Here is a 27,908-nt window from a genome sequence, read left to right as displayed (position 1 = left end):
TTAATCACACAGAATTTTATTATCATATATATTCAAAAAATTACCATATTACCATAAATCTGTAGATTGTATAAAATAAACATATCACAATGCCTTCAAGATATATGCAAGAATTGCAGGATCATACACATGATCTCTAACAGATTTGGCACAATTTGAATGATAAAAGGTATATATCAGTGAATACAATGTGTGTGTCAAGGAGGTTGTAACATCATAGTCTACCTGTTTGTAAAGCCTCTTTGTACTGCATAGTTACATATAATTATTTTCATCTTGATGTTTTTGTTTTATCAGTTTTAACTGATATTATAGTTTATGCTAGTATTCCAATTAATTGTAGTATCTGTACTGCCTGTTTTCTTTTACAATTCCTCTACTCATTTAACATGATTAGTTTATAAAATAATAACAATTGAATGTGACCTATAAAACAAGTAAACTTTTTTCTTATATCAATGAAGGCTTCTTTTTTGTCATTTTATAAAATCAGCCTACCCAGTACAGAAGTTTGTCATGATCTTGTTACACCAATAAGACCAAACACAGGATTTTATTTTGAGACATAAAAAACCTGGATCAGGCCTGTGTCTGTGGTAACAGCAGCAGGACAAGTCCGACAACAACACATTAAAACAACAGACAAGTCAGACAACAACACATTAAAACAACTGAGCCTGAGGATATAACGCTCCATATACTGTAGTATGGAGCATTCCTATTAAAGCCAATGCTAAGATAAAGTGCATACAACACCAATCCCCTTAAAGATAAAGCATACACAAATCATATCATTAAGAGATGAACCGATGCTCTGTCCTTCAAACCTTGAAAATCTTCTTTAGATATGTCAATCAAAGGACACATTTTGGTAATATAGCGCCAATCCTTTAATAATATATAGTGGCAATTTCCAAAATGCATCTGTACACTAAACGTTTCCCCTTGTTCATGTCACTCTGAGTGTGCGGGTTGGTTCTACCAAGTCCTTAGGAACCAGTGCTTAGGAACTAGTCCTAGGAACCAGTGTTAACATACAAACAAAGCATAACCAACCAAAAGCATTCGTCAGCAAATGGAAGATCCCCTTTTGTACGGTTCCTCAGTTGTAGGTGACAAAGTTAGCCGGGAAGATCCCCACCTTCCCTCTCAGCTGGCCTTCCCACCAGTCGTATTGGGACTCGGTCTTCTGGAGTACCGTGATTCGGTCCCCAACGTTGAAGCTTAGGTCCCCGGGCTGCTGACCATCAAAGGCATGCGTGGCTGTGACGACCAAGGTTCCACTCGATGCAGGACCTGTGATGATACAGCACAGCATAGCAGTGCATGTCAATGCAGGTCCGACAAAGGTGATTACAATGGCAGATGCCTCGTTTGGTGTAACTGCACTTCATTTTCAATCACTCAACATAAACAATAAAGCCAATCTATAAGGGATTTGTGTTTGTTCGCATGTATGTCCCTGAAATCACACATCTTACAAATAAACCAATACAGTATATGTAAACCATATTATAATTGTCAGCTGATCTCTATGAATTCTGTGGATATGGCATTTGACTGAGAGCGATATCTCCCCAAAGACAGATAAGATCAAATCCACTACATGAGCAGTTACAACTGCTTCATTGTCCTCATGTCAACAGGTCACACTGACTCAACAAACCCACAGCATCCCAACAAACCCACACAATCCCACACTGTCCCAACAAACCCACACCATCCCAACAAACCCACACCATCCCACAGCATCCAAACAAACCCACACCATACCAACAAACCCACAGCATCCCAACAAACCAACACCATCCCACAGCATCCCAACAAACCCACACCATCCCAAACGAAAAGAGTGCGCCCTCGTTTTCAGCACACTAGATGGCAGTGTGAGCTCTGTGTGTTCATCTTACAGCAGGAGATCCTCACGGCCACGTCTGAGATTGAGATCACCAAACTGGACACAGCAGTAGTACTGGCACCATTCAAAGGGAAGCACCAGCATCAATTTCATTCCCATCACTCTTCCCTCTCTAGCGCTGAGATTCCGTACATGATTCACTCTTCTACTTTCATTCCTATTCATGTGAAACGGAGTGCTGATAGTCATCCATAATAGATTAATTGCCTTGTTGGAGGGCTCAAATATCAGAACTGTAAACTTTTGCTTATCATGGCTGATTTGATACTCCAAGTTCTTGCCAATACTGGATAAACTCAGTTTAGTTCACATGACAACTTATCACTTGATTACAAATCATCTTTGACAGACATCTAATACCACGTTATCTCCGGAAAAGCATGGAAAAGATAGATGATGACAAGTCTAATTTATGACAATGTTATTATCACCACCATCCATTCTGAACCATTACTAAGTAATAAAACAAAAGGCACACTAATGAACTGTCAACGGAAACAGAGTGATGTCACCCAACACCCAGCCAGTGGAGTACATGCACCTGCGTACATCTGTTGTTTTTAAGAGTCAGTGTGATCAAGAGGGGGATGACAGTATTTCCTTTCATGTGCAAACAAATGAGGAGGAACTTCCACTTTCATCAATACCAATGCATCACCGGAATACAAGGGAAAGCAAGTCAGTTCCTGTGTGTATTGATTCTCTTTAAATCAATCAATCGATCAAGACATAAATATGAACTTGTAAATGAATAAGCTATACATATATGGGATAGTTACATCCTATTTCTGGGAATGATCTAAAAGCTGACGGTGAACAGAGCGCACACAGAGAGCCATGTGGAAACATACTACTCAAACAGGTGGTCGAAATTGTTCCCTCGCAGTGAAAGAGAACCATATAGACAAATGGGATACAGCGGCGGAGGTGGAATGAATTTTCTCCTTCTTGGCACCCAGTCCATTCTCCGATCTCAAAAAAAAAAAAAAAAAAAAAAAAAAAAAAAAAAACTCCCAGGACATGCCAGAAAATCTCCAGTCGGGCAGTCCTTCACTCTTAAACGCTTTTGATTCAAATCCTAAAATAACTGCATTGAGTCTGTGTAAACCTCATTCCCCCGGCCACCGCCAATGCAAGACACAACAAGCCAGCGATTTAGACGACTGGGAACCCAAGCCAGGAGGAGCCTCTTCAGATCTGTCAGGTTTTTTTTTCTTTTTTCAGTGTGTTTTGGCAGCGTGGAGACACTCGAGCTATGTGGTTTTCTGCTCGCACACGCAACCTTACAAACAAAAAAAAAAAAAGTGACAAGCCTCTGACAAGATGAGGCCCAAGCCATCGCCTTACAGCTCAGCGATTAGGAGCATTGTGGCATGACTAGAGTAGAGGAGAGGAGGAGAGGAGTGAAGTGGAGGAGAGAGAAGGACAGGAGAGGAGAGAAGTGGAGGAGAGGAGAGAGGAGGAGTGGATAGGAGAGGAGATGAGGAAAGAGGAGGAGTGGAGAGGAGATGAGTGGAGGAGAGAGGAGAGGAGAGAAAAAGTGGGGAGGAAGGGAGATGAAGAGAGGAGTGAAAGAAAGGATAGAAGAAGAGAGGAATGGAGGAGAGGAGGGGAAAGGAGAGTAGAGGTGGGGAGAAGAGGAGAGAAGAGGAGAAGCTGCTAGTGAGCTTTCACGGAGTGTAGCCAGAGGAGTGTCCTGTTTTATTTTTGATAATTTTAAATGTGGTGCCATGGAGAGAAGGGATGCTCACTGGCTTCAGAGAGGAGACGCAGCAGGAAGGGATCCAAAGTTAAAGAAGACTGACCCAATTTCTCCAGAAAGTTCCCATCAGATTTCTCATTAAAAAGTAAATCACAGTTGCTGTAAGTGAGCAGGGCGATGACCATATGTGATGCCCCTGAGTCTAGGTAGGTACCCCTGGCCTTTGAATACACTTTGTCCATGCTGCAATAATCTGTTAGCTACTGATTTGCATCGGACAACATCTTGGTGGATTTCATCTTACTTGTATCCATTTTAAAGTGAATGAGTTTTTGGATCAATCATCTGTTACTGTGCAATTTTACAGACCAGTAAGAATCACTCAGTAACACTGAGGGCACTCGCTAACACTGAGGGCATGCAGGAGATTACTGAATGAAACCACAAACCCAGTTTTCCTCTATTCAGAAGCTTGTGTGGGTTAAAACAGGTTAAAAGCCAAGAAGCCTGGGCGTCAGTCCCAGATATGCCAACAAGATTACTGCAAACCCCGGAAGTCATCTGACGAAAAGAGGAAACTTTACACTTCCCCTTTCTCCCCCCCCCAACCGCCTAAGAACAATCGCTGCATTGGAAGCGTGCACATCTTTCCTCATGGCAGCTCCCAGGGCCAAGGATGAGTGTTAATTACGACAGCCTATAATGACCCTGTGGGTGGCAACAAATGAGACTCTGTTGAGAGAACGTTTCATGATCCCGCGCCAAAGTGGGAGCGAAGACGAAGCTGTTAAGAAAAAAGCCCGACTACAGAATGCACTGAGAGGGTGGAGGTGGGGGGTGGGGGGGGTTCTCGCATTTGCACACAACACAGACTCTATGGCAACAAACCTATTGCCACAGCCATAAAAAAGACAACCACCTCATCACAAGAGGTAATATGATGACTTAATCATCTGTTGGATCTCTCACTTTCTGGGAAAAGGACAACAATGCCAAACATCAGTAAAAGTGAATCTGACAGCATGAAAAGAGTTCGGACATGTGTAAAAAAAAATGTGATGGTGTGAATTGGAGCTGTCTTCAGTCTAAAGTGACGCATGATAGACTAATGTACCAATGTACGTACAAAGTTGAAAGTCTAGCAGTGGAGGAATCCAGGTGTTGCTCTACAGTACATCACTTTGAGAGTAAACACTGCTGGCAGTAATGCAGTCTACACTCTCACTGACTGATCTGTGTTTCATGGAATCGCTATTGACCATATCTGATTGGAGACTGATGGAGAGAGACCACATTGTTGGAGGACCTGAATGAATGAATGTGCTGAAGTGCCCATCACTTTCCAGGGACACAATCTGATCATGGTTTGGGAGATTTCCATTGGGGTAGGAGATTTGTGTTGCATGCTTGGTCAGCAGAGGATTGAAGGGCATTTATTTGAAGTAAGCTTTTGGCTCTTTAGCCATTCATGACAACCACACTTCCCAATGCTGTAATCATTCATGAAGTATGGCAAGGGTAGTGGCATGGTGCTCACCCCACTCCAAGATGCCAGGTATCACTCAGGTAAGGAGCTGCCAAGGTGCTGAATGGTTCAACCCTGTCACATTTCTTAGGGTGTTTTCACAGTGACTTTGTGATTCACTCAACTGGAACCATGCACCAGGCAGATTGTGACCTCTTTAGATCTATTTTCAAACTCTTTCATTTAAAGAGCAAAGACATCTGTCCAAGACAGAAATGCAATAATAGCATTTTTTTTTTTCTTTTTCACATCCCCTTGCTTTCTTCTTTAAAACAGGGCCTCTCTGCACCACAGTAATACAGTACTGTCTTTAAATCTAGCCCAGCTGGAAGCGCAAGCTGGAAGAGTTTAGCTCAGATGTTCACCTCGGTGCACATACAGTACATCACACACTGAACAGGGCATTCTGTGGTACCCAGGACACGAGAGAGAGAGAGAGAGAGAGAGAGAGACCCTTTTGCACTGTAGGGAATTTTTACAGTTCCTAGAACCTGCAGTTCCTAGAACCCCTTTTTCTTTGCACATTCGGACAGCATGGAACTGGGGATTATTAAGTTCCTCTGACCACAGTTCCTATCGAGCTCTTACTTTGGGGTATGGTCTCTTCCCAGGGCTTAGAAACCATGTCCATGACTAATATGCATGCCAAGGCAGCAGAGGCGCCATGTTTAATTTTTAATAATTCAGCTTCTGTTTAAATTTGTTTAACATAAAAACTATGAGAAGGCTGCAGAAGCTGACTACTGCCATGTGACAAATGCCTTCTGGACAGATGAGAAGAATAAGGATGAAAGCCATGCTGATTTCTTCTAGTTTGTCTTCAGTAGCTCATTACTTTATGTTCATGTAATAATTGGGCTACTAACATGTGTTAGGTCATCTCAGAGTTCCTACTGTGTCCGAAACAGAAACAAAAGCCATAGGAACTGTGTAGTTGTAGCCTCTCCAGTTAGTAGTTAGCAGAACTGTGTTCTTAGAACTGTTGTGTCTGAATGTGCCTATAGAGAAAGAAAGAAAGAAAGAAGGAGAGATGCTGGATCCGGAGCAAGAAAGCATGACAGGATATGACGTCTGAGGGGGCTGAGGACAAGGACATGCATGATAGGATATGACGTCTGAGGGGGCTGAGGACGAGGACATGCATGACAGGATATGACGTCTGAGGGGGTTGCGGACGAGGACATGCATGACAGGATATGATGTCTGAGAGGGTTGTGGACGGGTCCCTGGGAGGAGGTGATGCTCTGCCACAAACATGAACAGACAAGACCGGAAGGCCCCCTGCCACACATGCGGACACACACACACACACACATGGGTGTATGAATGCACACACATATGCATAGACACAAACTCACACGCACATAGGGGTGTATGATAGAGAAACACATACACTGTCTCTCTCATATGCGCGCACACACACACACAGACACACACCGATCCTCCTCTACACTCGTAAATGGCAAACAACTTGCTTGTTATCTTTGAGGTAAACTAGTCAATCTGTGTTTTCATTGCGCCGACTCAGTACCATGCTCAACCACTACTTTGCTTTACAAAAAAGTTCTAAAAATACAGCAAGCATGATTTGCTCACATGAGGTTTAACGAAGGGTGCAAAATGACTCCATTTGTAGAAAAAGCAGCGTCATCCTACAGCACCTAATCTTAAACAGCTCCCTTGGGAGAGTGAATGTGGCAAATTAGCCAGATGAAAACATGAAGCTGAAACCTGAGAGCAGCGTCTGTGGTGAAAAAAGACAAAAAGACAGTTTACTTAAAAATGGAGGTCTCCCACATAAGTGAAACGGAGTGGTTTAGGGTGGGACGTGAGTGAGTGAATAGGATGCATTTGTATATGTTGGGACTTGCCACATGTACTACACTGTGGCTGGTTTATGTTTGTTTCTTTTACCACTTGAAAGGGGCATGCTACGGGGGCCCTCTTACAGCCAAAACACACACACACACAGAGAGAGAGAGAGAGAGAGAGAGAGAGAGAGAGAGAGAGAGAGAGAGAGAGAGAGACACACACACACACACTTTTACAATCGTGGACTCACTAAAATTCATGCAAACACTATATTTCACACACACACACACACACACACACACACACACACACACACACATCACAAATATCTATCTTACTAACATCTTACTCTAACATGTCCTCCAGTCTTACCAGCATGTTTTTGTCTTTCACAAACACACACACACACACACACACACACACACACAAACACACACACACAAATGCTGCATGCCATCAGCGGGCAGCATGTGGTAGTGAGTCTGCACGTAGCAGTGCTAGTGTCACTTGTGTGTGGGAAAGTATGCGTTTGCCAGGCTGCTGCCTCCTGACCAGGCAGGGACCATGAAGGCTTTTCCTGTCCAAGCACAGATGGGACAAGGGCCAGCCCTGAGCCCTGGCGTCTGGCATGACCAAAACAATACAACTTAACTCCACATCACTCTTGCTCTCTCTCTCACACACACACACACAGACACACACAAATAAACACACACACACACACATAAGTCTTGGCTCCTACGAACCTCACTGAAGATGCCCCTCATCACCCCATGTTCTTGTATAATCCATTTCAAATCACTGTAAACACACACTTTCTGTCGACTTGACATACAAATAAACACCTCCCCTCTTTGGCCGTCCGAGAAGACGCTATTAAATCGGGTACAAATCACACATGTGCTTATCTCTAAGCTGACTTAATGAGATAAAATAAATTGTTCATCCAGAAAATCCATGCGGTGTCCACAGTGGGACTTAAAGTAATAAACATAGTCAGTGACAACGCATTACAATTAATTGTGCTTTGGGTTTGGTAGGGGAACCTCTGTATATGTATGTATATATGTGAGTAATGAGTATGTGTGCATTTGTGTGTGCGTGCGTGCATAACCATAGTGGTTAAGCAAAATATGCACCAGCGCTCACCTGGTGCACTGTCTCTCCTCAGAACGGATAGGCTGGGGTAAATGGCAGGCTTTGAATCTGTTGAACAACACAAAAAAGAAACCCAATGAAGATGTGATTACTGCCAATTTCAGCATGAACACCAGACAGGTCCAGACTCGACTCCCACACAGGCATTCCGTGCCAGTCATCCGAACCATCACTTTCACCTATAGCAAAAAAGATCCCTTCATCACAGGAATCTCTCGGGGCGGATTACACACCACAATCTCCCCACTGCCGATTTATGACTAAAAATAGACATGTAGCTAAGAGGCGAACTAAATGTTTGGTCTTGGAGTTCTCAAACATCACGCAACACCTCCGTCACAATACCAAGCTTTGACACAAGAGAGCAGCTGTCAATAAACATGTGATTCCTCAATCTGAGGACGGGGGGCATTAAACTTAGAGAAAAAAATAGCTCCATTAGGTCCATTTCTGCAAAACATGACGGAAATTAAAACAATGCCCAGAGATGACGTGTTTCTATTCCTGGAGAGTTAAAGTAACACTCTCAAGCCACTTACAGGCATTTACAGCAGAAAGGACTAGAGATCAGCTCATCGCCGGTTCTCAGATGGCAGCAACCTTGTTCCAGTGAACTTGCATAAGGCTGTATATAAAAGCTCTTCCAGAGGTCTTGGACCATTTACACGTAACACCTTACAAAAGTTCCAATTGTGTGGGCATAAGATTGTGGAGACTCTGGGACAAGGAGATAGTGGTTGAAGAGGGAGCTACCTTCGGCCCGGCCACTGTAGCTCGCTCCGGAGCTGGCTGACGGCTTCTGACTGGGAGGCCGAGGTCTCGCTGGAGGCCCACTCATCTGTCAGACCATATGGAGAACAATACAGGAAGTCCTTAGAAGAAAATAGTCATCAAGAAGAGCCAGAGATGTTCCTTTGGAACACTCTAAACATTGCAATTGTGAAATTTGAAATTGAAAACTGCACATAGTTCTAAGTAGAACCCAAGTTGCCAATTGATATTGAAAGGTGCAAGGCACATTCACTATTACGGACAAAAGTACTGGGACACCTGGCTATTGGAACTTCATGACATCCCATTCTAGAGGCATAGGACAGCTTCCACTCCTCTGGAAAGACTTGGATGTTGGAGTGTGTCTGTGGTATCCCCCCCCCCCCCCCCGGCATAGCTTACATTGGCACTAGGGAGTGTTGCAGAACTGTTTAGATTTACATACAAGTTGGTCCAATATTGCAAACAGCTTATCATATTTTACCATGTCTGCTCGTGGGCCATTTGGGATAGCTTGCGGACCACCAGTGGTCCCCTGACCACATTTTGAGAAACACTGTTCTACACTACCCCATTTGAATTTGCTCTGGCAGATCCACCTGGCCTTCTTCCCATTTACACCAATACTCTAAATACCAAAACACCCAGGAATTGATCACAACTGTCTATCCAGCATGCAGCAAGCTTTATATGATGACAGACAGAGAGGGACCATTGGCACCACGTTGTACAAAACCAATGGCTGTGCTGATGATGTCAGCAAGAAGCTGTGTGGCCCTGGATTTCTTTGGAATTGAGTAAACAATGGCATTTTAAATCCTTTGTTTACAGGAAAGCTGTTTGCTGTATTTCCGAAAGGCTTCATTAAGAGTTTAATGCACAACTTCAGTTTAATTTCATCACCGGTTATGACGCCCTGCAAATTGAACGTGAACTGAGCGTTCCCAGACCAACATCTCATTTGAGAATGTGTCTGCTGTCAGCCAGGCTCATTACTAGCACCCTGTCTAATACACAAATCAGAGAGAACAGTTACCAAAACGTAAATATGACATTTTACAATAAAAACATGTGTTAAAGGTGTGGCTATTAGATAACAACACTGTTATTACAAGCATGTACAAGTTATACAAGTAAAACAAGTTGTATTCATTAAAACTGAAAAATAGCTTCAGTCTCATTATTTAATAGACACACCTTGTGTGTGTGTGTGTGTGTGTGTGTGTGTGGAGTGCCAGACGTGATTGCTGATGGACACAACACCCAAAGAGACTTTTTTGAAGCATCTCAGTTTTGAGTTTTATATTGACTAACTCTTAAGAAGCCCTTCAGCAGGGAATGTGAATGCTCTAAATATACATCGATGGGAACAGGCCAAAAAGCCTTTTTATCCCAAGAGCACGGAACAAAGGCATCTCCTCAGTACATAAACAGGCCAACTCCTAATCCGTCTTTCTGCCCTAGACCCTTTTAATGCACACTGTGATTCATGGCCCAGATGATTAGGGTCTCTTTCCCTCGGCTTAATCTGCATTACTTATGAGCTTAATTTAGATTTGATTTTAATAGCTGGGGCCGTCTCGATCGGAAAAAGTTTCCTGTTAGTGGCTGTTACTAACGTCTGGCACCAATGCAGAGCTGAAAAAATAAATACGACAGCAGGATGGAATATATATATATATATATATATATATATATATATATATATATATGGGGCTTTAGGTGCCTTTACAGATACTTTTCTGTGTGTTTCACATACACACCACAATGTTAGAGGCCCTGCTGGAGGGCAGTCGTGCATTCCTGCTCTGCCAGTCGTTGGTGTACTTCTCCACGTAATCATCCAGTACGGTGTACAGGTCAAAAACGTCTGATGGAGGATCCACGTCTCCATTCAGGATGGCAGAGGCCCGGATATCACGTCCGTAGAACCTACAAACACACGCACACAGAAACACGCACACAGTATTTTTTCCAGTGATGCATTATAATCATGATGTTTTTACTAGTTACTGTCAAGAGCCCACATAATGCTTGATAATGCTGTAATAGCTTATCGTGCTGTGACACAGACAGTCATGACACCTAATGTCACGCGAGCATCAATTATAATTACTCATAATATCACCATAAACACTGTCATTTTATTGGCATTTATGGCACCTTTAGTGACACATTTATGACTTGATAACGCCAATCTTCTAATGGAAAGTTCAAGTAAGGCGTTGCCAAACAAACTGTTGGCCATGTATTTAGCATGGTGATGACGGGATGAGCTCACTTCCTATTGGTCTCCTTGCGCTCTACTAGGTATGAGCCCTCCAGCGACACCCCAGCGTAGAGGCCCCGGGACTTGCAGTAGGAGAAGACCGCAGCCGTGCTGCGCAACGCCACGTCTGCCTCCAGGTTCCTGTGAAAGATGACAAGTCTGACAAACACTCGGGGCTCCGTCGTGGCATTCCTGGCGTGACCAGGATGAGACGTCCTCATCTGATTAGGCAACAGGTGGATCTGTACCAGCATGATGTCTCATCTACTCCCCGCTCTGCATACTCAATTTATCACTTTCACAATGTTCATCGTGTAATAAGTACATTGTTTGTATACTGAGTACTGTCTATATCGTATGGTGCGGTTTCTGCTACAGTGTTATTCTGTAACAGAAACAGTATTGTGTTCTGTTTCTATTTATGATGAAGATTAAGGCTTGGGGTTTGGCTATGGTGATGTTTAATTGTTCAACAACAATTTTAAAGCAACACCAAAGTACTTTTCCTGTCGCACGCACGCTATTTGTTTATCCAGCACCGGCTTTGTAAATAACAATGTCTACAGACAAGGTAGAGTATGTTGCATGATTTTATTAAAGAATGATGTATTGTGACATCAGAAGCAAGTCAAATTTGTAGTTGCTTATGTCTCATTCCATTAAACTACAGATCCGCTACCCGATCTAGCAAACTTACATAGTGTGGTTATAGCCGATAGAGGGCCGCAAAGCGAATGCAGAAGTGCCGTTCACCCTGTTACGAGTTGATGAACCACTGAGACGATTTTGTTTTAAGGTACAAAAAACTCTTTAGTGTTGCTTTAAAGGCTGAACTTTCAAACAATCCACTGTCCACTAGTGGACTATCCAAGTAAAGTGTTACCAAAATGTGAAAGTACATAGTTCCAATTGGATAGGTATCAATCAAAAAGTTCTTATGATTGTCATCCTAGACACCATCACACAAGCGGTATTTGTTACCTCGTGGGGAAGCCATGCACCCTAAAAGTGCTCTACAATTCCTTGGCCCCAATTGTACTTTCCACAGCTTGAGTTTGACATACTCTGTAGATGATGGAAAGCTGCCTTTCCCTCACGGAGGGAGTGCATATTTTTATGACCTGGCAGCGGAGCACAGGCAGAGAAACAAAGACACACACACACACACACACACACACACACACACACACTCTAATATATTGCCTTGTGCATTGTCACCGAGCCCTGTGCCTCAATACCCCTCACTCGGCCCACTGCAAAACAGAGACGTGAAATTGCTGCTCCCAAATTTAGTCCGCTGGCACCAACCTCACCCAAACACCCCAGCTTTTTTAAGTGCTTCTCATAAAGTAAATACATCAAGTTGGCTAAGCTAAAAATAAAGCGCACGCTCAAGGCATCATTCCAGCCTGGCTTGTAAACAATAATTATTCTCTGCCAGCTCTGAGCATTAGGATCATACTTAGGCAAAAATGCACGGTGACTTGCATTAACGCAGCCGCACTCGACTTCACAGTGAGCGTGCATGGTGTGAACAAGGACAAGGTCGGGTATGGAGGTGGTGCCCGTTGCTATCCTCTACTTCTGCTAGTTAAAAAGAAAAAAGAAAAGAAAAAGAAAAATGTCTTTTATATGATCCTGCATGTCACAGCATGATGAATGAGTGTTTCTGTTGAGACTAGCGTTGGCAAGAACACTGGATTTGTCTTCTAAATAAATCATACTTCATCCAAGTCCCTTAGGTCTGCAATGAAACGGCAACCCTGGAAAAAGGAGATGTATACTCGAAAGGGAGCAAACCCTTTTGAAATGGAGGTAAATTCTCACTTCAGTCTTATACATAGAGTAAAAAACTCTCATGGCTGGAAAGGGCAGCTAATTTATGGTCCCTGTAGTGCAAGACTACATAGTGAATTGTATACCGCAAACAAAAGGTTTGTTTTTCTCTCTTCTACTGTTCCTGAAACCCATTGGAGAATAATAAACAAACAAAAAAGATACTTTGGGTATCTTGGAGGGTGATAAACGAGAAGGATTTTAAAAACAAACAATTTGCAAGGAAGTGGTGTTTGTGTGGGCCTACTGGTAAAACCAATAAATAATCTTAAATTGCACATGCCTAGAATATGACTCCTTAAAAATATTCTGCAGATATAGTCCAAGCACTGAGTGATGCTTAATCAATGACATAATGCATCACATCTGCATTGTTCTGGAAACAGAAAAAACATCTGACTAAAAATAATGTTTTTTGCAGTCAACTTCAATTACAGTACACACATTTTTACCAGGCTACCAGTAGTGAGTAAAAGAGTGCATAAACAGAGTTCACAGTAGACTCGAGATGAGTGGGGGGTCAAACAGGGGGCATGCCAATGGCTGTGAGGTCCAGCTGCCTACCTGCCAAGGGGCCCCACCGCCACAGTGCAGTTGCCACCAAAAGTCAGATTCCCTCCTTTACTGAAGGCTTCCACCGCTCTCTTCTGGTACAGAATGATGACGAAGTCAGACGCCTAAAGACAAGACAGAGGAGCACACAGAGAAAGAGAAAGCCTGTCAATAGAGCGAATTGAATAGAAGGCAAGCAAGTCAGAAGCAAGGGAAGAGAGCAGAACAGAAACCTAGAAAGTAAGAAATAAAAGGAAACTTAAAAATAAAATAAATAAATAAATAAATTTAAAAAAATCAAGGTCATGAAGCGAGAAAACCTTGCAACCCAACTGAGGGTCAGACCGACTGAGACAGGTATTTGTCAGCAAGTCGCACTGCTGCACCATTCGATCACTCTTGTCACCGTGCCTGTGCAAAGACCCATGCCAAAAAAAAAAAACGACAGACAAAACAGAAGGCGCGTGTGACACATGAGCCCAGAGGTCCCCTGCTCTCCGGCGCTCACCCTCCCTGCAGCCGCACGCTGAGGCTCCGACACAATGGCATTCTTCAGCGCTTTCAGAGCGCTTTCATCGCACGCTTTGTTTTTACGAGCCCATCAGAGCTGACTCAGGGCCTCTGCTGCTGCATGCGTGCCACCACGGAGGAGCACCACGACAAACAAAAAAAAAAGAAAAAGAAACTTTTAAAGCCCTCAATTAATGGGCGAAATATCCAGGAGACATACATCACACATGACACAGACGATGGTATCTTATTGTGCGTCTGTCGTCGATGTGACGACATACATTTGATTCCTAAGTGTTTTGAGAGAGGCCTGGGCAACTTCAGGTTTGTCTAGGCCCAGAGACGGGGCGTCACGTTTATCTTGGAACGGTGTCAGATGCGTAATGGCTTTGTACGCCGAGGGGGATAAAGTCGAGAACAATGCCACCTTAATTTTGTCAGTGGCTGCCGTTTTTAACGGAGGTGCACTGTGAGCCCATGGCTTGATGACTGGGGCAGTGGCAGCAGCACCAGCAGTGACGGAACAAACAGCAGCTACCGCTGGGCGTGATGATGACCAAAGTAATAATAATAAAAACACACTGAGCCAATACCACATGGTACATAATGAGTCATCCTGACTTGAAGGACGAGTAGAGAAAAGAGAGAGAGAGAATGAGAGAGAGAGAGAGAGAGAGAGAGAGAGAGAGAGAGAGAGAGAGAAACCCTCAGCCTTTCCCCCTGTGCAGACGGATGAGATCAACTCAGCTCAGCTGGGCCACGTGCTGAGTGATTTCCTGTGCAGGCACTCTGAGGAAGTTTGTGGTGAGCATGAAGGAGAGAGAGAAGGCGGAGGAAGAAGAGGAGGAGGAAGAAGAATACATTCATGATGAAACTGGGGTAAACCTGGATCAGAAATAGAGTTCTTGGCACAAGGGCATGAACCATCAATCAAAGAAGAATCAAGCTTCAAGTCAATTGCCCTGGCCCAAGAGTCAAATGATCGTCTGGCTGAATGAGTCATAGGATTTGGTGCAACGCATTTTTTTAAACCATTGTGACGTATGGAGGAAACAAACAAACAAACAAACAAACAATCACAATCAGTCAGAGAATTACACCCAACACACACTTATACTATCTCATCCTTTATGTAGATCAAATGATCAGCAATTGATCATATCTACAAGCAATTGTAAAGCACAAGAGCACTCTATTCAGCGCCTGCACAGCATCTTAGCACCTCCATGGAAGGAGCAACCATGCTCTTCTAACTCCATTTCCAAAAACCTTGGACGGTGTGTAAAATGTAGTTACAAAAACAGAAGGCTATGATTTGCAAATAATAAACCCTATATAATTGACAATAGTGCAAAGACAACATATCAGTTGTTGAAATAGAAAATATGTTCATTTTGAATATGAAGCAAGCAACACGTCTCAAAAAAGTTGGGACAGGGGCATGTTTACCACTGTGTTGCTTCACCTCTTCATTTAACAACTGTCTAAATGTGTGGGTACTGAAGAGACCAGTTGCTGGAGTTTTGTCCCATTCTTGTCTGATATAGGGTTTCAGCTGCTCAATTCATGGGTTTCATCAGGTCCCTTTAAACAGGTGTATTAATCAAGCACCATGCAGTCTGCATTCATAATCAAGGTGCATGATTGTATACACCTGTGGAAAGGGACCTGATGAAACCCATGAATAGTCTTGGTTCTTCTGAATCTTGTTTTTCGTGCCATGGTGCACCCAATGTGACATATCTGGACTGCAGGCAGGCCATTTTACCACCTGGACTCTTCTACAATGGAGCATTCTGTTGCACTATGTGCAGAATACAGTTTTGGCATTGTTTCCCTGAAATATTCATAGCCTTCCCAGAAAAAGACATTGTCTGGATGGCAGCAGAAGTTGCTCAAAACCTACATAATTCAGCATTAATTGTGCCTTTCCGGGTGTGCAAGCTGCCAATGTCATAGGCACTGATGCACCTCCATAGCAGCATACATGCTCTGCACTAATAACAAGTTGGATGGTCCCTCTACTCCTCAGCCCAGAAGACGCAGTCATGATTAAAAGAGAACTACACATTTTGATTAGTGTAACAGCAAGACAGCGTTCCAGGTTTCCAGTCCATCTTAAAAGAGCTTCGGACAAAAGAAAGATGGATCATGTCTACATCAGATTTCTTCTTTGCATGGTTTGCATGTTTATTTTCTTTGAGACAGAGTAAACAACTGCATGTAAAACCTTTTGCTTTAATTGCGTTAAATGTCTTTTCTGTACTTGGGAAAGGATTTGGTAAGAGTTTAATGTACCAACTTCAAGTTAATGTCTTCACTGGTTACGCCCCTAGCACACTGTAGGAGAACCAAGGAGACCCAGACCAGTTCTCAACTGAGAGTAGGTCTGCTGTGAGAAACGCTAGATTGTACATGTACGCCACACACATGCATGTCCGTACAAATGACCTTCTTCCATTTAACCCTGAGAGGTGAAGGGACACTATGACAACAACACAGAGAGAAGAGGAAGAGTATGAGTGTGTGTGTGAGTGTTTGAGAGAGAGAGACAGAGAAAGAGAGAGAGTTAGAGTGAGAGTGTATGAGAGAGAGAGAAAGAGAAAGAAATGAAGGGAGGTCTTCTGCTGATGGATTTACTATGTGATTGTGTTTAGATAATGTGCAAGAGAAGAACTCACTCGTCAGACAGATTTATTTCGACTCATGACCCCCTAATGAGATCACAACATGGAGATTTATTCAGCTTTTCAAGGAAGTTTGAGCGAGAGAGGAAGAAAAACAGCAACCTGATGGCATATAGATAGAAGTAGAAAAAACAATGTATCACACAAACAAAAAAACAAAAAAGCAACACATCGCATAATATTTAGATGTCGAATTAAAGGCTGGGAAGTCAAGTAAGAGCAACATTCTGAATGCCTTCTCCATGGTATGTCCACATGGTTGAACTAGTCATACTTTTGGCATGTGTTGGTTTAGCAATTTCAGACTATTATGGGACTTACACTTTTACACAATTCTCCCATGTGCGTTTAAGTCCTTTATTACTTGCCTCCAGTTACACACTTTTGAGTAACACACATCTTCTCACCAGCAATTCTGCCACACTCATAACACGCATGAATAAGTTCAGAATCAAAGGGGCCTTATAAAAAAAAAGTGTGATGTATTGAAAATAGAACCAGACTGAGCCACCACCTCATTAATTAAGGCTGTTGTGGAAACGTGGAACATAGAATTTCTCACAAACCTTCTCAATGCCATTTAATTCCAGGAAGAACATAAACCTTTGGAAACGTAAGCCAGGCGAACTGTGTAGCGAACAACCTCCACTTCAGAGATGGGTCATTAACTGCAAAGTGATGGTGACCAGTACCAGAATGACCACTACATTGGCCATACAGGCGTCTGAACAAGCGTAATGGATAATGACTTCACGTCAAGTTAAATCTGAAACCGCACTGAGTAGGTAAAGTCCTTTAGATTATACTGAGAGGAGGCAAGAATTCAGCAAAGCTTTTTTCTGTCTAATAGATTAATTAAACAAGTTGTTTTGGCCCTACTGGGTTTGTTCACCAGATAATATGACTAAAATGCTTTCCCCTGTCTATCACTGTAGCCTGGCATGGGTTGAAGGGATGCTAGAGTGTTAAAACAACCTAGGGTATATTTATGGATGATACATTTGGATAAGTATGGGAGTAGTTTTTGCATTAACATGAAAAGGTTTATAGCTTGTAGTGCAAGGGGCTTTAAATCACATGAACTCCAATCACTATTTTTGAACCACTGATAAGAAAAGCTCAGAAAGAGCACTACACTTCGGTGGTAGTGTGGAGCGCTCCAACAGACAAAACAAAAATATTGTAAACTTAACTCGTCTTCCGGTCACTGCTGTGATGGCAAGCATGTGCCACTTCAAGCATCAAATCTGACCATGTAATACTGTTCTTTTGTAACACTATTGGTACATGCATGTACAACTAGGCTGGCTGCTGACTCGCAATATGGTGCTTCGCCTTGTAGTGGCGCTTGACTTAATACTGCCCAACAGAAGGGCTTAGCAGTAAAAAAAAGCACTTATGTCTGGGGCAGAATACAAGTGAGAGCAGTTTACATAACAATCAGAGTTGCTCCTCCCGAAGTGCATAACTGCCTTCGTGACGCATAAGTGACAGAATGCATGCAGGCTGGAAAGTCTATTGTTGTGCTTGGGAGAAAATGGCTCTAAAAGTCCACAAGTTGGAAAAGTGGAGATGGCTGAATTGCCTCCAGAAACAGCCAAACAGTTTATCCAAACAGCCGTGTGGTGATTAAAAACTAAACAAGTCAATTTGGAGAGAAGTCCTATTCTTTGTTTTTCCATATTCCCTGTGGTGAGGATTTAGCATCTAGTTCTCAAGTTGTTGGGGGAAATTGAGTGTATTATATTGTGCTGTTTTATGACTTACCTCCAAACCAATTTCAAATCCTCCTCCAAGACCAGCAATGCCAATGGCAGAGGGAGCTGACCACCCTTAGAAAGAAAAAAAGATACCATTTTGCCATTTTTAAACCATAAATTACCACCTTAAAAGATACAATATTTATGACTCACCATCTGTGCACACAACCCAGGACAAACCCAATGTTTGAGAGTGTTAGAGGACTAATGAAGTGCAATAGCCATCAGGTACGTTACGTTACCTACATTAATTCTCAAATAATCAGTGGTGAATCCCCCCAAAAAACAAACACACACACACACACACACACGTCTGAAATAAAAAACCTTTGTTATTGGAAGAGAAAAGCTCTTTTGTACTTGCATGTGAGGTATCCCTCTTTACACTGTGTGTTGGGCAGCCAGCTGAGGCCTGAGGAAAATATGGCCACCACAGCCAGGCTGTCTGTGGGGCGCGTTTGGTGAAGGCAAAAATGCAACAAAAAAAAGTTAGCATACTTACGTCCATCTGGGAGCCTTGCAATTACAATCCCACTGCCTCCCCGGGCAGTGATCATGAAACCAGCGCGGATGACCGATATAATGGCAAGCCCCTGGGCTGTCGCAATTATATGGGCTTCACGGGTATCACAGGGAAGAGAAAACAAAAACAGATAGAAATCAGGAGAGGACAAATACCAATGATGGCTTAATAAATCCAGTGAAGCACACTACCAATTTGGAAATATTGTACAGGTCTAGTTCTGCTCTATTTGAATGGAACCTTGACAAATTGAACAACAACTGGAACAGCAAAACAAGCCCTGGCAAAAATTACGGAATCACCACTCTTGGAGGATGTTTTTTCAGCTGTTTTATTTTTTGGTGATGAAGTATCTTGCCACAGAGCAAAGAATGCTAAATCATGTCTTCAGGAAAGACATATCAATCAATGGCATGGTCAGCAAAAAGTCTGGATCTCAATCCCATTGAAAATTAATGGTGGAAACTAAAGCAAATGGTGCATGACAAGGCACCATCCTGTAACACTGATCTGTCAACTGCTATTCAACAAAAATTAAACCTGATTGATAAAAGTACTGTTCTACATCAGTGAAGTCTAAGCCTCAGAGAATTCAAGCTACCATAAAAGCCAGAAGAGGTGCAACAAAATACTACCGGTAATTATGATTTTTTAAGTTTGTGACTCCATCATTTTCTTCTCAGGCAATTTTTTGAGCTGTTTCACAAACAGTCATTCACAGATGTTCATCTGTTACATAAAAATAGTACTGAGGCACATCTGTGATTTGTTTTATTTTCTTCTAAAAAATAAAACAGCTGAACGAACAACCTCCAAGAGTGGTGATAATTGTTTGTACTAGTTCTACTTCTAGAGATCTAGATCATCAAGTTCTTGATCTACAGTTCTAGCTCTGCTCCATTTTCATGTTTGAGAGCTTGAGCCACAGTCCATTTACAGTATACAAGGGTGGAATCTAACAAAGATTGTGAGAGGTGAAATAATAAAAACATTTGATAACCATACACAGGCATAATAGCATAGAAGATACATCAATCACAATTCATCAGCTGTTCAAGTCTAGGTTGAGAGTTGGTAACATCATTGCAAAGAATCATTAGCCTCGTTCACACCAGATCGCATCAGTTGAGGTTGAGAGTGGTTCTGGAAAGGCTTCATTGACTTATGACTTCCAGGGGTGTAACCAGCAGTGAAATGAAACTTAAATTGGTGCTTTAAACTCCAAATAATTTCAGAAGTGAAGCAATGAAATTGTTCGTGTAAATGAAGGTTTTGAAAGCGGTCGTTTACTGAATTTCAAAGAATTTTGGAATCCCACCAGCAACAGTACTGATTGCTAGCCTAGCACGTGAAACTGAAACTGGGCAATTTCAGTCAGGTGTAAAATCGCCCAGATTTCGCTGATAGACTCTCATGTAAAATATGTTTTTTTTTTTTTTATATAAAAACTGCATTAACTGCAATACACTCTCTGTTCTGGAAGGGCTTGCACCAACATGCTTTCATCATACTTATCCTGGGTATAGCCAAGGCAGCACCTCGATCTAGTCACATTCAAGGTCAAAAAGGCTAGTGTTCAGAGCAACTCCATTGCTTATTTAAGAGTTCATTAAGTTAATTTCAGTCATCATAGTACTGAAGATAAATTGGCAATGAAACTGTTGGGAGACCCAATTTTTAACATTAAACAAGTTTCTATAAAAGGGGGCCAAATCAAATAACCATGGATTTTTGCGGAGCTAGTACAAGTTGAAAACCTAACTAGCTGATATGAACATATGATAACATATGTTTCAATAGAGACACAGCTGGTGCTTGTGCTGAGGTACATCAATGACAAGCATACAGTGCAGAAACACCCCTGTCATGGATTCAAAATCCAAATTAATTGCCAGTATGCTTTTTTGGACAGACCGAAGAGTCTTTTTTCCCGATAGTGACAAAGAAAAACTTTGAGGAAATCATTGTGAGGAGGGGAGGGAGTCCACTGATAATATATTGCTAGCCTAGTGTTCAAAACTGATGTATTGTAACTGATTATAACTGATGTCACAAAGGATGTCCTCTTGTAAAAATCTGTCAATGATGCAAGGGGAAGGAGAAAATATCCTTAGAGAATAGCCAAAATGATATTCTTTTGACGACTGTAACAATTTTAATGGCACAGTGAGACTTAATCTGGTTCAAATGATGAACCTGTAACTGGAACCTCACTTTGTAACTGGTCTCTGAGGGACGAGTTCCTCCCTCAAGGTATTATTACAGTTATTTTTTTTTCATTTTGCAGTCTGTAACGACTCTGCCTGAATTACATCTATAGCACGGAAGTATGACTAACAAAGTGATTATCACGCAAATAACAAGTACAAGGACAAGCTTGATAAAACAATAAGGTAGGTGCTGAGTGATGATGTGAGTGACAGCTGAGAATATGACGATATTACGTCTTGAAATAACATTATAATGTGTGCTGGGTCACACCTTCTCACAGATAATCACACTCAATTCGAGGAAAAGAGAGAGAGAGAGAGAGAGAGAGAGAGAGAGAGAGAACAGAGCCTTGGCCATGGTGAGTGCTCTGGACAAAACCCACATGACATCAGTCAGTTAAAATGATTCATCTCATCTCATCTGAAAGCCTCTCCTCTATGACTGCTTTTAAGAAGACAGATATGAGATCGAAATGTCATGGATGGAGTGTTTTCACTGATGGTGGACTATCAGACTTTATATAGCTTAAGTCAATTAATTAATAATTAAGTCATTAATTAATAATATATCTAAGTGGAAAACATAGAAAAAAGTAAGTAAAAAGACAACAATAACAGCAACACATACAGTATAGATGCTATATAGGCAGGTGTTTACTTATACTCTACTGTGTACCTGGGATGAGTTTATCAGGTCCAGTTCTGTTGGATATTACTGTGAATTCCCGCAGGATTTTGGCAGCCTTCTTTGCCTCCGACTTCAAGTTTGATGGTATGGGATTGTTCACTGAAGTCAACAGAAAAACCCACAAATAACTTTTTTTGCAATACATACATCAAACCATCACCAGAAGCAGTGCATACATCTTGAACATTTGTCTGATTATTGCAAAGTTTCTAACAAAAGTCATCAAGATTAATGAAGTCATTTTGTTATTTCAAAAATGTAGTCTGAAACTAAAGCTCCAAATTCTCAGAAGTCTGGGTAGATTTTGCAATATCCAACTGCAGAAAAAAAACAGACAGCTGGCACACCTATTCATATGACTGTGATGCAGCGATGTCACTTAGATGGAATCCCTCATGTCCTAAGGCTGATTCGCCAGATCAACCTTGACATCAAACAGTCCCCTGGTGCAGCAGGAGTTTTTCTTGACTGACACACACACACACACACACTCACACTCACACACCTTGGCTGATGTTTCACCCACTGCAGTTTGCCCAAAAAGGTGTGTTGCTAAGATGTCTCCACTCAATGCAGTCCTACCAGTTTAAGGAATTCAGGTAAAACCAGAACCGTGTCAAGAGAACAATTCCCATTCGCACCTGCAAGTCAGCTACCTTATGCAGAAATCACAATCAGAGGCCAGCACCAATTAGAAAGCTGTGAAAAGCATGGCAGGCAGAGGGGGGACTCTGCCAACATTGCTGCCTCTCCTTAGTGTGTCACCGGTCTATGACAGGCCAGGACCTGGGGAAGCCACTCCAACCAAGAATAATGGCGGACTTAATTCAAACAAAGCACACTTAGTAATGACATCAATTTATTTTTCCTAATTACAAGGGTAGAGCCGCGCAGGACCAAGGCCCCATTGTTGTTGGTTAATTCTTGTGATGCCAGCGCTGTTATGAAGCATGGGCTGTCGCAGGCGTCTCGAATTATCTTGTCTGACGCTTAGCCCTGAAAAGGCAAATGTGTGTCACACTCACACAACGGCAGGTGTCAAATCTTGACAAGGGAGGAAGGTCTCAGAACACAACAGGTCTGGAATAGATCCACCTTGGAACACATGGACATGCTGGGAATGACCTTGTGTCAGTGCCGAGGCTAGAACATCCGACTAGTTGCTGTGGTGCTGCTGAAATTGGACGTTAACGTCCCAGTCAGACTCGGACATATAAATTAAATCCATTTTTTGTCTAATTCCGCTCATTGTCAAATTCAACTAATTGTTCCTGATGGTCCACTAACTGGCTGTGCTGTGCTGTGTGTGCGTGTATAAAAACTGGTTATATACTGCTTGTTGTAAAATCCACATACCTACAAAATAGGAAATGCCCCTGGACCTTTCTGCAATCCTGAGGGTTATCCTGGTGCCATCAATCTCTCCATATCTTCTCGTAATATATCTCTTTAGCATTTCCTGGTCTGTCTCTAACAAAAGACAAATTCCCTCAGTTGACCTAAGCTAGATCAATACACGCCAACCCCGATAGCAACCACAAAAAGAAATGTGGGAAAAACAAACATTCTATTCCACCATGGAGCAAAACCACATTTACAAAAAAAAAAAAAAAAAGTGTCTATCTAATCTGATCCTCTCTCTCTGTCTCTCTTTCTCTCTTTAAAAAAAGACAAATTTCACAATAGCCATTTTGGGTGTTTTGCATTGGGGCTCCATGGGTCACGTTCACCATCAGGGCCAAGGCTGAACATCACATGAACAGGCAGATGACTCACAAAGAAGTCATTCAGCGCTCCGCAGCGAGTGGTGGCAGAGCACATGGCAAACATAAGGAATACGGGTGGCAGAACTAAGCTTGATGACGTACAGGAATGAAAATAATGTGCCATAAAATGCAGAAGCAAAATGCGAATAATAGCACACAAATAAATAGAAATGCTGACACAAGCTGGGGCGGGATCATTTCCTTCTCCAAAAAAACAAACACAACAACAACAAAAAAACTTTTAAATTATTTGATCACATAAATTTCCCCAGTCTAAAAATAACCACACAACAATAACCTTCCTGCTGCTTTTCCACTCCAGACACCCTAAAGCATCTCTTGTTGAAACTCAGAGATGAGTTATCTCTTCTGGTTATCTAATTAACCACAATAAAACAAGACTTCTGAATAGTCATAAATTCCATAGCATTAATCACGGTTGCGTTGTAGCCGGTGGATGTTGAGCAACACTGTCTGCTGACCCTCAGCCACTCCTTTAGGCAACTCCTTTAGGAACCACCGTGAAACCCCCAACCCTCCCACCTAACAAACGCAATCTGGGTGGGAACTCCTTTAGGAACCACCGTGAAATGCCACAATCTACAGATTAAAAAAGTAAGTTGCCAAGAGGCAGACGAGGAACACAGACAGAGCTGACACAATTGTTAATTGCGTGTGCTCGGGTGCGTAGGGTATGAGGTCATGAGTGTCACCTCAGCTAGAAAATATTTGGAATTCTTCAGGGTTCACTTAGACAAACCCATGTGGGGATAAAGGGCTGTAAACATCACTATGTGTATATCGTGTCTTACCCCAAAACACCCTGTAGCCCACAGTCAGACATCATGATCATTAACAATAACTGTGACCAATTCATATCTATTAATGTCTTCGCATTGTTCATATTTATTAACATAGTGATATTGGTAAAGAATACTGAAATCATAAAACCAAAATGTTTTAGATGTGATTTTATTTTCCGTGTCAGACTGTGAAACTTATATTTAAAAAAATGTGTTGTGCATTTTCTATAATCAGTCTAGTCAAACAAGGCTGAGCATCACAAATTGGGTGCCTGCAGTAAGCACTGTCCTCCATGTGCTCTCTGGTTCTCTGCTAACAGACAAAGCACCCATTCTCAACACGTATCAGTACCAAAACACTTCCAACATTCACTACCTTGACAACATATCTTGCCCAACCCTGAATCTAAAGACAGATGCAAACAGTAGCTTTACAGATAAAGAACACAGCTAAGAGAGACCACACCACTCTTAGGTTCCCCTCATTCCTTTCAGTTGACTACACAACTGATGAAATATGTATGGAAAATTATGATAAATGAACAGTGTATATACACAATATGTCTTTAAATACCTCTATAGAATGGAAATGGCATAGAATCCCAAAACGACAAAACACACAATAACTGCAATAAAAAGCATTATAATCCAGTTTTATGTTATTGAGAAACACACCTTGTAGTTAGAGTTTTTTTTTCCACTGGTGCCCTTTATTTAACCTTGACTCTTGACAGCAATGTTGCCAACAATGCAGGCCAAAATGTTGCCCTATGAATCACTATTTCTGGTGTGTCTTCGAAACCACCGTCATCACTGTCCAAAAATAGAGCCATGCAAAACAACAATATCCTTATTTATCTTGCCTGTATTGACAAGAAAAGACTCCACTCCATCCATTTCAGTCCCTGTTACACCTAATAAAGCAACAAGATGATCCACAAGATAACACTATGAGGAACTTCAAATGTGCATAATCACATACAAGAACTCATCACTCACTGCAAGGCAAACCACATAATAGAAGCTGTTATCACACAGTATTTTTCCAGAGACCCTGAACAGGTAACCTAAACCGTCACCCAACTCACTTAGCGGCCTGCAAAGAGTAGGCAGGTACCGGAATTAAATGATGCAGAGGACAGTCTCAAGAATAACAATGAGAATACGATTTTTGTCATTACTACTGTACAAATAATTGGTGCTTACGCAGATCTACAGCATGAATTAAGCCCTTAATTAGTCAAGAGTCATTAACAAAACAAAATAAAACAATAAGGCATGTAAAATGCAAATGCTTGCGACAATGCAATTATTTTCCAATTTATAGTTGACAGAGATAATGACAAATTAGTGATGCATCATAGATCTGGAAAGAGAGCGCAAACATCTGTTGCCATCAGGTCCAGTATACATTTTGACACAGAATTAATATGAAAAAGGTAATTCTGCAAGGTCATTGAGTCCTACAAGACCTGCTTATTGAGAAACCATTTATACTATGACAAATAAGGAGGAGCCAAGTTCACAGATAACTAATAACTGACAGCGCAGTACCTGTTCAAACAATGCCTTTCCAATGTCCATTGTGCTAACCTGTCAAGAATAACTAATTACAACAGAGTAGGCTACACATACAAAAAGTATATATGAAGGGATACTGAAAGAGTCTAGGAAAATGTGAATAAAAGCAAAATTCCGAGGGAAAGTTGGCAATGCTTGGATTTCAGCACCACCGTGCCCAGGCTAGGCTACTGTCCATGAACAATGGACCACAATGATTTTCTCACTTTTCAGTAAGCCTTTGTTGACTTCAGATGCATGTATATTAAATTATGCAAAATACTCTTCATTCAAGCCTCCCTGACAACATGCCATTTCACTTGAACAAATTTGGGCATAATGCGCAAGATGACAGAAATATATTGAATTTATATAGGTTAAATTGGAGAACTTTAAGCAAGGGTAGGCTTGGCTACTTTTTCGACTTTATATAAGTAAGTATCCCGTGAGGGAAATTTGATCTCTGCATTTATCCCAATCCGTGATTTAGTGAAACACACACAGCACACAGAGGTGAAGCACACACTAATCCCAGCGCAGTGAGCCAACAGCGGCGCTCGGGGAGCAGTGAGGGGTTAGGTGCCTTGCTCAAGGGCACTTCAGCCGTGCCTACTGGTCGGGGTTCGAACCGGCAACCCTCCGGTTACAAGTCCGAAGTGCTAACCAGTAGGCCACGGCTGCCCCTAATATTCCCGTCTATCAACGTCATGACGCGGGAACGTGTGATAACATGTCTTGAGTAGGGGAAAAGGCTCAACACGAAAGGCTGAAATACATACCAAGTAATAGAAGCAACAGTATAAAGTTACAAATCAAATTCATATGAGTTGACTAATACGTTGGATTTAAATGTTTATCAAACAACTATAGGCTACACAAGTGGTTGTGCAAAGTTGTAGACCAGAACGTTCTTATTTCAAACAGGTGACATTGGTTGTTGAGTAGCCCAACAATTAAACCAAAACGTGTGAAGTCGCATTTTTAAAGAATGTCGTATAGGAATCAACACTGAACAGAAAAAAACTGATGGCAACTCCGATGACCAACACAAACAACTGCTGCTGAGCTTCATCGATCTCGGTGTTGGTATTCAGTTTTCATGAAATGGAAGTTAGACCCACACCAGGAGCTAATTAACCAAACAATATTGGATCCGTTTGGGGAAACGATACAACAACTGGCTACTTACTGTTCTCAAGAATGGACAGGACTCGCTTGAGGTGACGCGTCAACTTATTGCTGGGCTATAAGCCTCCCACACCTGGTGCAGGTAAGATAGCCTACTTGCTAAGTATCGCTACACCTGCCAAACCTGTTGCATTTCTCAAGCGCTTCCCGGACCCAAACACATTTAATAAAATGTGTCATTATTTCGTAAGAGTGCAGTGGTAATAGAGTCAACTGTAGAAAACGAATTCATATAGCTGGTAAAATGCATTATTGGTGTCAAATGCTTCGGTATTATTGTATTTTTAAAGTCAGGCAAGGCATGGACAAATATATTGAAAGGAAAAGTGACGTGATGCCTTTCACACTAGGACCCATATATGCGCATGCTCGTGAGGTCGCCTATACGCTGAAATGATGGATGCTATTTCTTTTACTGTCTATGAATGTAATAGAAGTAGCCGATAAACTCTCTGAAGCGTAATTTTGGTCATGTAAACAGTTTTAAGGCATTCTCTGACTTCTTTTTTGCGATTAGTTACAGCTGCAGTTGCATGCTGCAGTGCAGAGAAACTGTCTAGCCTACTACGTTTCATGATTTATAGCCTTCGTGTTGTCACAAAACCGAGTTACAATGAGTTTTTACCAACAGTGTCAGTTAAACATAAACAGTGGATATTGCATTTGTGCT

At 41.9% G+C, this 27,908-nt stretch overlaps 1 protein-coding gene and 1 long non-coding RNA gene across 2 annotated transcripts; one reads left to right on the top strand and one right to left on the bottom strand.

Annotated features, from left to right (window-relative positions):
• sh3yl1 (SH3 and SYLF domain containing 1) lies at positions 1-27,500 on the bottom strand. Its single transcript, XM_042072521.1, has 10 exons — positions 27,240-27,500; positions 21,910-22,020; positions 19,003-19,116; positions 18,508-18,572; positions 13,556-13,668; positions 11,168-11,296; positions 10,650-10,818; positions 8,869-8,953; positions 8,107-8,163; positions 1-1,296 (listed from the first exon to the last, which is right to left on the bottom strand). Coding segments are annotated over exons 1-10 (1,038 nt in total). The 5' UTR covers positions 27,241-27,500; the 3' UTR covers positions 1-1,102.
• LOC121693223 lies at positions 15,493-16,665 on the top strand. Its single transcript, XR_006025435.1, has 3 exons — positions 15,493-15,573; positions 16,329-16,334; positions 16,655-16,665. It is a non-coding gene; the product is annotated as an uncharacterized LOC121693223 (long non-coding RNA).
• Positions 27,501-27,908: the final 408 nt, after the last annotated feature.

This window comes from Alosa sapidissima, chromosome 19, assembly GCF_018492685.1.
Source record: "Alosa sapidissima isolate fAloSap1 chromosome 19, fAloSap1.pri, whole genome shotgun sequence".
In the NCBI taxonomy this organism is placed as follows: Eukaryota; Metazoa; Chordata; class Actinopteri; order Clupeiformes; family Clupeidae; genus Alosa; species Alosa sapidissima.
Note: the sequence above shows the minus strand (reverse complement) of the source record. Positions and strands in the feature narration are given on the sequence as shown.